The following is a 10,582-nucleotide window of genomic DNA, read 5'->3' as shown; positions in this document are numbered from 1 at the left end:
GCAACAAGTTCACAAACAATGGCTTTTCCTAAAGGTACCTGCGTAGGGTTCTTGACTGTGGGTCTTTTTTCCCTGCTTTCTCCTCCCACCTTCCCCAAGTAAGGTTATAGGTAGTATTTATAACATGTAATCAAATTGTTAGGTACTACCAGTACCTAATGTCTCATCATTTTTTGTGTTGGGTTTTGTTTTTTTTTTCCAAACAGGAACATGAACAGAATTTAACTGCATTTTAGGATTTGACTCCTGATGGGCTGGATTTTGTCTTGGCATGAATTTTTGAAGATGGACACAGTGCAAGAAGAAACAGCCAATGGCTTCAGAATCCATGGTTCCAGAGCAGGCAAAACAACATCTGATAAAGGGAAAAAGGCGGCAGCAACAGCAGCAGCAGCAGCAGCCTAGGTCTTCCAACAGTGACGGTGAAGATGACATCTTTGTATTTGAAGCAAATGAGGCTTGGAAGGATTTTCACAGCTCTCTCCTTCAGTTCTTTGAAGCTGGAGAGCTCTGCGATGTTACACTAAAGGAGATATTGTCACACATCCATTGCATTTAACAGCCTGAAGATTAAGCTATGAATACGTATGCTGGAGGTGGCTGTGAATTTGGGCAGGGGTATGGAAAGCATAGAATACCTGTTGGATCTGAAGCATCTCTATCTAGGTGTTTGTATTTTTTTTTTAATTTAGGAAGTTTACAACAGAAATGTAAACATTTAAGATGCTAACAGTCCAAGAGAGGACGTGCATGACTTCGACCTCACCCAAATTGCCTTCTAAGCAGGTTCCCACAGTTGATCAGTATGTAACTGTGCAATTTCAGCTCCTTGTAGCCTCGACTTACTGCTCACCAGGCAGGTTACACTTGTGTTGATAACACACACTTTTAAAAAGGGTAGAGAAATTGTGTGTTGAATCAGAGATAGAAAAAACTCCAAATTATCCTTTATAATTTAATATCCCACCCTTTTTTTATTTTTACATTGCAAGACCGCTCACTTTAACGCCTTCATCTGAAAATGAACATGTAATTTGAGTCTGCCAGGAGTACCGGTTGCTTAACTCAGCCATCCCTTTGTTAGCGCAGACTGATGAATGACAAAGGCTGTAAGAAAGCACTCCTGTAACGCAAATAAGTAGTGGATTGTTCCTTTACCTTCACTACCTACATTCTCTTAACATAGTTGAATGCTAGAATTTTATAAGTGAAAAGCTTGTTTTGTGCTTTCTGATCGGAATTTTGAAAAATACCTCCTCTTTATGGGGAATACTCTATCTTTTGTGGCTGAACAACTGCTAAAAATCTGGAAGTGATTGGTAACTTTTAATAATCCCTGTAATACCTGTTATTACTGCCGTTTTACATGAATTTGCTGCTAATATAGAGAATTATAAATTCCTCAACATTAGTAAAAGTCCAGAGGTTTAAATTAGGTTGTCTAAAAATGTCGCTTTACAATTTACACCCTCCCCGCCCTGCAAAGTCTCTGAAATACACATAAAAGAAACAAGTGCCTGGCAGTCTCCTCCTGTCTCCAAGATGCATCTAGAAGGTTCCTAAGGATGTTTCATTTAAGAAATAGGACACGCCTCTTAAAGAAAAGCAATTTCAGCGCATCAGTGCTATTGCTTCTTTGTGTTACGGCCTTGCCCTACTCTGGTGACCAAGTTACAACTCAGACCTGCTTGGGATACATTGATCTGATGTCAGAAGTACAGGGCAGATGGAGTTATTTTGCTTGAACAAAATACAGTAGCTCAATGCATATTGAGTTCAGGATTCTTATTTCGGCTTAACTGTCCGTCCTATCGTAGCCAAAACTGACATTCCAGTGAAAGACTGAGGGTTATTTTCTTCTTTTTTTTCAGGTTGGTCCAAAGCTTATCTCCTGCCACACACTGGTGCTAGCTTGTGTTATACCTTACTTTAGAGCCATGTTTCTTTCGGAAATGGCTGAAGCCAAGCAGACATTGATTGAGATCAGGGACTTTGATGGTGATGCAATAGAAGACCTGGTGAAGTTTGTGTACTCCTCCCGGATTACTCTGACAGTGGATAACGTCCAGCCTCTCTTGTACGCTGCTTGCATTCTTCAGGTGGAACTGGTAGCAAAGGCGTGCTGTGAATACATGAAGCTGCACTTCCATCCCTCCAACTGCCTGGCAGTCAGGGCATTTGCGGAGAGTCACAACCGCATTGACTTGATGGACATGGCTGATCAGTATGCTTGCGAACACTTTACAGAAGTGGTGGAGTGCGAAGACTTTGTGAGTGTGTCACCACAGCACCTCCATAAACTCCTGTCCTCCAGTGACCTGAATATTGAAAACGAAAAGCAAGTTTACAACGCTGCTATCAAGTGGCTGCTAGCCAATCCACAGCATCATGCGACGTGGCTGGATGAAATACTTGTACAGGTAGGGCAGGCTGAGGCGCCGTGTGCCTGTCTTGTCACTGGTTTTGTTGTCTAATCAACTGTTTGTCCTTGGGTAGATCTCATGATGAAAATTGTTCTCGGCAGTTGGCACCTCCTCTGGTATTCGCAGTTGTGAGTTAACAGTAGAATATCAGGAAGAAGTCATATTCTTCAGTTTCTCTTGTGAGATGAGTACTCACTACATGCTCGTGGCTGGGGAGTGGGGAGCCAACAAAAAGCTGCATCTGTGTTAGAGCAGAAAATTCTTAGATTTACACATAGTAGAGTACATAAAGCCATCACTTCACTTGGTTTGATACTACTACAGCCTGAAACACTCACTTCCCTTGCTGGTAAGTGTTTGTACTTAAGAAAAGAGAGCAAAGCTGTTGAGGAGCTTTTTACGTGTCTAGGAGAGTAAAACTGTAACGGAGATGTGTCATATCAAGTTGTGCTACTTCTAGAATGTTCCTATATTTAATTAACAGAAGACCAAGACATGTTAGCCCTATAAGCAGGCTAGGAAACATATGCTAGACCATTTAATGCTCACTAGGCTAGCACTGCTGGTTACCTGTAGGAGTTAGCAGTTTAATGATCTAGACTTGATGAGAGTCCACCGCTTCTGAAAGAAACACATACGGGTATCAAAAGGTCACTTAGCTGAACTTATTTAAACACCCATCGGACCTCCTCCTGTCAAAGCGTTAGGTACGTCAGTTATTCAAGCTCCGTATGCGTTGATTATGGGAATTTAAAATACAGTATTTGAGACAGGTATAGAGAACCTGTGCTGGGGAGGAGGGTGGTACATGCTGTGCACTGCAAAATGCCCTGTGAATCTTAGCAGGTAGGATCAACTGTGCCATTTCAGTTGTCACTGAACTCCAGCTTGAATGTTTTGCATTCAGCAGAAGTGCTAATATTGGCATCATGTGAGTAAAGAGAGGCCCACTAGAATACTGCTGTCATTGTCTTCATGCATCATTTTTCACCTTTCCTGGTAAAAGATCACAACTGTTTATTAACTGTCTTCCCAAAACTTTCAGTTTCATCTAGACTAGCATGATGGTTTTGGTAGAAAAATTCCTTCTTTAGTACACTATAATTAAATTTATAGGCAATATAATTTGAGATTTAAAAAAACCTTCATTATTACCCAGGTGTACAAGTAGATGAGATTAAGATCTTTGTTTTATTCATGGTAACCAGTCTAGAATGAAACAATGAAAAAGTAAACCCCTTCCTGTAAATATGGGTTATTTGCCAGAGTATACGGAGCCATCAGGTGATTTGGACATTATTGCTAGCAGAAAACATGCCTGGGCTTCGCGATAGTTATTATCCACATCATAATCAGCCTTAGGGGTTGCGCTGTCATCATGAGGTTCTGAATTTGTCAGCCTTGTGCTCTTACCGCATCACTTGCCTCATGAGTCTATGAGCAGGGCTATGGCTGTGCTTTTAATCGGCCAAAACCAAGACAGGCCAAAGTAAAGGAAGAAGTGGGACTGAAAGCAAGCGGGTAAGGAAGAACTGGTAGAAACACTTGCTTACTTCAAGGCAGGGACATGTGTCAGCCATGTAACAGCACCCTTTCGCTGCTCTGAGAAGCACTGGAGATACTGGACTTCACAATTGCTGCTGAGCTAACTGGGAGGCGCCTGACAGCATCGATTCCAAACCTTAGGAAGTCAGATGCTGGTTTGCTTCAGTCCCCCCTGCTAACACCTGTCCCACCTTTGCACCCGATTGTACTTCATATTCCTCACTGTTTCTCTCAAAAGGACAAATGAAGGGTTTGCTGAAATAAGTGACTGTGGGGAGGAAGACGTTTCAAGGCAGCCTTGGAGAGGCTGACCTTATTTCAGATGTGCCCTGTCGCTGGGGATTGCTCTGGGCAGTGACCACCTATAGCCTTACCCAGAAGGAGCCTTTCTTTCCTCAGCCTGCTCACCAGCTCTCTGCTAGGGAACCACAGGAAGGATTTGGGGAAGGAAACAATTAGCTCTCAACGTTGGGGTTTTTTTAATCCTGTAGTCTGTCAAGTCCACACTAGAGAAAGGTGTTACTGCACTATCAATACCTCCTTAATAGACAGACACTTAGTTCATGCTGATAGTGTTTCCTCTTTGACTTGCCACCCAAAGAAAATCAGCCATTCTAGCAAAAGCCCTCTTATACTGGCATAGCAATGAGCTGAAAATTCACCCCCTCAGCAGACTAACCTGACACGGGCTATCCTGGTACAGTCACGGATGCTGCCTGCATCACATCAGGCAGGTGCAGTTGCAGTACAGGCAGCGGCACTTCTTCCTCCGCTCAGCCTGGGCCAAGGGGCAGTTCTCCACCGCTGCTTAAATGCAAAGGGTTGTAGCAAACGTTTGTCACTAAAAAGAACTGTTCGTATCGCTGTTATTCTGGAAAAAAAGTATGAACGCCTCCCTTTTTAGTGAAGAGCGTGGGGCTGGCAGCTGGCTCAGAAGCTGCCATCTGTTATGCTTGCGTAAATGGTGAGACTCAGTCAGTTCAGCCAGTTACTCCAACTGTGTTCATTTCTGTCAGGTACGGCTGCCTCTCTTGCCCATTTGTTTCCTTATGGGTGTTGTGGCAAAGGAAGAGATTGTCAAGCAGAATCTAAAATGTAGGGATTTGCTGGATGAAGCAAGAAACTACCACCTTCACCTGAGCAGCAGGGCAGTGCCAGACTTTGAGTACTCCATTCGCACAACACCAAGGAAGCAGACTGCTGGTAATTAAATGTGTGTCTGATTATCCCATAGGGAGTGGTGTGGAGAAAAGGCGGTGCGTCTGTGCAGGGTTAGGTAGCTTGGTAGAAATGGTTGTTAATGACTTAATGCAAAACTGGGAAAGCCGTTGTGTACCTCTCTGGTAATTAGCTAGTGTGCTGCATTGTCCTAGCAGAACTTTAGCTGTCATTTTCTTTCTTTAAAGCATTATTTATTTATCCTGATTGGCTCTATCTGTATTAAAGCTAGAACTGTTAAGTATCTTGTGACCAGGCAGCATGCTCACAGCTATACCGACAACAGTGGACACTTATCTTTTGGCACGAGAAGGTTGAGCTAACTTTTAAACTCTTTGGCTAACCTACACCAAAAGTGAGTGATGAATATTAGACTGCAAATCCGAATTTTTACGTTTTTATATTTAACAATGTTTATCTCCCTGAGCAAAAAATCACAAAAAGCATATTTAAAATATGCATTTTAAATGCATATTTTTGCATCAGCATAGATAGTTAATTGCCATAACAGCATGCCAAGCAAAGGCAAAATCCAGCACCCAGTTACGCAGGGCAATGACTGTGCCCCCTGAAGTGAAATATGACTTCTCCCGAACTACATAAGTTTCAGTTCACTCTGCTGTACAACTTTATCCCCCATCTTCCTGCTATTTTTCTGGAAACCTGTTTTGTCTTCTTCAGGTGTGTTGTTTTGTGTCGGTGGTAGAGGTGGATCTGGTGACCCATTTTGCAGCATTGAATGTTACTCTATCAGTAAGAACAACTGGTTCTTTGGCCCTGAAATGAACAGCAGGAGAAGGCACGTGGGTGTGATCTCTGTGGGAGGTCAGTAATGCTATTCTAAAGGCACTTGTTTGCTCCTTTTAGTGGAATCGGTACTTTTAATAAATAAATCTGTCTTCCAATGGCTTACCTGTTGGATATTCTTCAATTTAGTAAGGCTTCTTCCCCACGAAGGGGTTTGTGATTCTGAAACAATCTGAGAGCATGCTTACTGAAAAGATATTACTGTGAACTGGGAGTTGGGGTGGTTCAGCCTGCAAGAGGCTCTGGGGAGACCTTACTGTAGCTTTTTAATACTTAAAGGGAGCTTGTAAGAAAGATGGGGACAGACTTTTTAATAGGGGCTGTTGCAATAGGCCAAGGGGTAATGGTTTTAAACTAAAAGAGGGAAGATTTAGACCAGATATAAGGAGACATTTTTTACAATGAGGGTGGTGGAACAGGTTGCCCAGAGAGGTTGTAGATGCCCCATCCCTGGAAACGCTCAGGGTCAGGTTGGACAGGGCTCTGAGCAACCTGGTCTAGTTGAAGATGTCCCTGCTCATTGCAGGGGGGGTGGACTAGATGACCTTTTAAAGGTCCCTTCCAACCCCAACTATTCTATGATTCTATGAACGGTACATAGCCTCTTCTCTTAACAGGCGATTTAATTTTTTTTAACCCGTTTACAAAAAAATAGCCTTACACAGCAGAGTCACCGAGAATTTGCTAGTACTCATACTAGCTCCCTTCACACTTAACTCCATACAGGCAAGTCACTAAGACCATAAATCTTCCAAGAACAGACCTACCTTTATTTTTGGGTCTCCATCTTCTGAAACCAGGTCCGTGCAGTCCAGAGCAGCTTAGCACCCATGATGCAACTTCTCCTTGTAAACGGTAGCTCCTGTGTTGCTGCAGCAGAACAGAGATTTCCCCCCTCCCCCCAGAAAATCTGGAGAGACTGATATAAATGTCCAAAACTGATCTGACCTGCAGTACTCAAGTGATGGGAAGATTTTTTTGTCTACATATCTCAAGCTTTGCATAAAAGTCCAAGTTAGAAACAGATCTCTGGTTGAGTACAGCATATAAAAATATAAAGTCTGTACTTACTAAAATCTTGATATTGAAAACATTTGAAGACTTTAACCTTTATTTGAGCTTGTTGTCTCCACATAGGCAGGGATATTGCATAAATGAAAACTGAAGTGTTGCCAAGCAATCTCTGTATCAAAAGATGCATATGTGTTTCGGGTAAAGTCTACGCAGTAGGTGGACATGATGGAAACGAACACTTAGGAAGCAGGGAAGTATTTGATCCTCTCACAAACAAGTGGATGATGAAGGCATCAATGAACACAAAGAGGTACGTGATCCAAATTTTAAGTCCTAGTCTGCGATAAATAATTTCTTGCTGACGCTGAAAAACACCATGTCTGTCCTGTCTTTATTTGGGTTTCCAAACTGTGCTATTTTTAGTTTTGTTGTTTTTTTTTTTTTTTCCTATTTTGGGGCTTTATGCTATCAAACACCTTTATTTACTAGCTGTAAAGCAAATACAAATTTGCATCACATACTTGCATACATCACATATTTTCAGAAACACAACGTTGTGCGTAACATACTATTTCAGTGCAAAACTGCATAATATCTCTCTCTCTCTAGGGAGAGGCCCTGGCTGGTAACATTGGTTACGTTTACACTTTGGCTTTCTTTTGTCACTATTCTTTTCTTTCTTGGGGGCCTGGCTTCTGGAGCAGAGAGCTCTTCTACTCCAGCTGTGCTTACATTCCCGTATCTAGGGCATTTCTGCTATGCCCGATAAAGAACTTGAAACTGATAGACTTCTGTGGGTTTTTTGCGCTTTTTAAGAATGAGCAAGATAACTGCCAGTGAACAGTCACAGTGAAATTCTTCATGCCCAGGAAACCTTCATGCTGCCTATGTTTTTGCCACAAAAGGCCAGACGCACTAAAACACTTAAAGTCAGATTGAGGCTTTTTCTTGCCTTTTGACATTTAGGATTCTTTTAAGGAGTCACAGATGGGTAATTTTTTGTTTCCGCTGTCATTTAAATCAACCTCTTGAATTCTACGTTCTGTTTTGTTATTTGTTGTTTCTAAAAGCATCATGTACAAGCAGGAGTGAACTACTGAACACGGCTAAGTCCTCAAGCTATTTGTAGCTGTGACATAATCAAAGTAAAAGACCCAGACTCCCAGAAGGAGCTTCTTACTCCTCCCTACTGCCACCACCACAGGGCATATTCTCTGCAAGCATCAGCCCTAGATTTCTGTGACATTTCTTACTCAGTACCTTGGTAAATGGAAGGGCTGCTGTGCCTTGGCTACGCTCCATTCCTCCCATTCATGGACATGGTGTCCGAATACTTAGTTGAGAAAAAACTGCCACCATTGATGCCATCTATGTTACCTGGTGAGGCAATGCAAGATAAGGTCAGGGTATCTCCCCAGTGTGTGTTCTGTAGAAAGACTGTGCATCCCTTGCTCCTGCCTTGGTATCTTCGCACCTGCCCTCTGTGTAATGAGGCAAGAATGTTCTCAGTGAAATGGTGAATCACCTGTCTTGGTACTTAAAGCAGAAACTTAATGCTTCTAATGAGTCTAGACCATACTTTGCATTTTGTAATACTGATTGTATTCTCATAATTGTAGATTCAGTAGAAAAAAATCTGACAACTATTTTAACACAGACTTAATAAAAAAGAAGAGAATGGAAGAAATTGTAACTAAATCTTTCTAGAGTTCACTCATCTAATATCCAGCGCAGGCTTGCTTTTAATATGTATTAATATCACCCCCCAAAAAAATCATTCCCAGATTGTAGCAGCAGCTATACCAGCAAAGTTAAAGCCAGCAGGTTTTGGTTCTCCATAAAACAAAATGTGGTTCTTCAATAAAACAAAATAGGAGGCGTAAAATTCAGTACCAAGAAATCACATAGCTAAGCTAACCTCATATATCTAAGCGTGTAATTAGAAGACTTGGGTCTTGGGTGACATTCAGTCAAAACAGTATTCTGCGTCCCCCTGCCTTTATTCTTTAAACAGGAGCTTTGTCTTTTTGCAGTCTAAAAATATTCTAGCTGCAACAGTCCTGTTCATGGATCACACAATAACGTAGAGGTGCCTGGGAAAGCTGAGGTGAAGTCAAGATAAAACTCTAGAGCCCCTCTCACGGGAGGATGCAAACATACGAAAGACTTTCAGGATAAAGCTGCAAGACTGATGCAGGTGTACAGAGGGCCAGCCACAGTTCCTGGTCATTATTTATTATAAACTTCACTTTTAACATTTTCATTACTTTTTCCCCCATAGTTTGAAACAGGTACCAGTCAGGTAACATTGCACTTGATGTGTCTTTCCCATTCCTTTTCCTTAAGGACTTGCACTGAGGTGTTGATCCTGTGGTTTTCTTAGGAGAGGAATTGCTCTTGCCTCCCTTGGTGGCCCCATTTACGCAATAGGAGGTTTAGATGACCACACTTGCTTCAGCGATGTGGAAAGATATGACATTGATTCTGATCGATGGAGTGCAGTCGCCCCAATGAACGCTCCCAGGGGAGGAGTTGGCTCCGTAGCCCTTGTGGTAAGTGACTGTTTCCTCCCAAGTTGAGGCCATCTGAGGAACTGAACTGCTTTTCCCATCTGCTTTTACAAGGCAGAACACAGGACTTTGAACAAAATGCAGCTGGTAGGTCTTAGCACCTCTGGTCATCAAAATCCTACTGAGCTGTGCAAAAGATGAGGATATTTAGGATAATACTCAGATCAAACTGAACTGCCTATATGAAAACGCAACATAATAGAAGTAGTGCGCAGCAGGAGTCTATCTATTGTTTCCTGGTAATAATTGAGTAATATCCATGACTAGCGATGCAGGAGTGCTGCTTATGCCATTAGGTTCTTCTTGTAAATATTAGAGCACTACCTCCTCCTCCTTCTTTCCGTCCTTTGTTCTCTTCCCTTCGCTCAATAAGAATCTACATTCTTCTGGTTGTTTCAACCCGATTTTGCACTAAATTTACCAGACAAATAATGAGCATAAACTAGCAAGGTATATTTTGCACAGACTATATAACTAGGCTGTATAATAGAATTTCAGACACAGAAAAGAAATACTTTCCGCTTGCTCAGAAAGAACAGGAACTTATTTTTCTTTTTTTTTTCCTCTGCCATCTTCTTTAGGTGGGAACTCGTCGGCCCTGTGTCACACTGCAGGGCAGGGGCAGGCGTGGCTGTGTGCTCTTGTCTCAGCAGCCAGATCCGGGACGTGGGCCAAGGATCCAGCAATGTTGTTGACTGCATGTGAGCTCTGCTGCCTCCTCCAAATTCCAGAGGAACGATAGGAAGGGAGGCACTGCGGAGCTTTTAAACACCGTGTTTTGTATGGTAGGTTAAGAAATGCAAACAATACATTTTCTTTGTGAAGATGTTACCTCCTGCAACTGTAAAGCTTTTGGTGGCTTTCTATCAGTAGTGATACGGAAAAGTCTGTGAAAACATGGAATAAAAGTATAACTCACAGGAGAAAACCTGCCAAGAGCTGCAATCATCCCATTTTTGAGAAGCTGTAATTTCAGAATCATTTGAGGCAACTGGTACAGGGACT

The 10,582-nt window shown here is 42.2% G+C and overlaps 1 protein-coding gene across 1 annotated transcript; it reads left to right on the top strand.

The window, feature by feature from the left end:
- Positions 1-313: 313 nt before the first annotated feature.
- LOC309685807 (kelch-like protein 8) lies at positions 314-10,272 on the top strand (the record flags this gene model as incomplete). Its single annotated transcript, XM_082501520.1, has 7 exons — positions 314-529; positions 1,872-2,420; positions 4,985-5,171; positions 5,868-6,004; positions 7,199-7,317; positions 9,391-9,559; positions 10,159-10,272. The coding sequence occupies 7 exons, from the start codon at positions 314-316 to the stop codon at positions 10,270-10,272; spliced, it is 1,491 nt and encodes a 496-aa protein (XP_082357646.1).
- Positions 10,273-10,582: the final 310 nt, after the last annotated feature.

This window comes from Vanellus vanellus, assembly GCF_965231255.1.
Source record: "Vanellus vanellus genome assembly, contig: HAP1_SCAFFOLD_718, whole genome shotgun sequence".
NCBI classification, from domain to species: domain Eukaryota; kingdom Metazoa; phylum Chordata; class Aves; order Charadriiformes; family Charadriidae; genus Vanellus; species Vanellus vanellus.
Note: the sequence above shows the minus strand (reverse complement) of the source record. Positions and strands in the feature narration are given on the sequence as shown.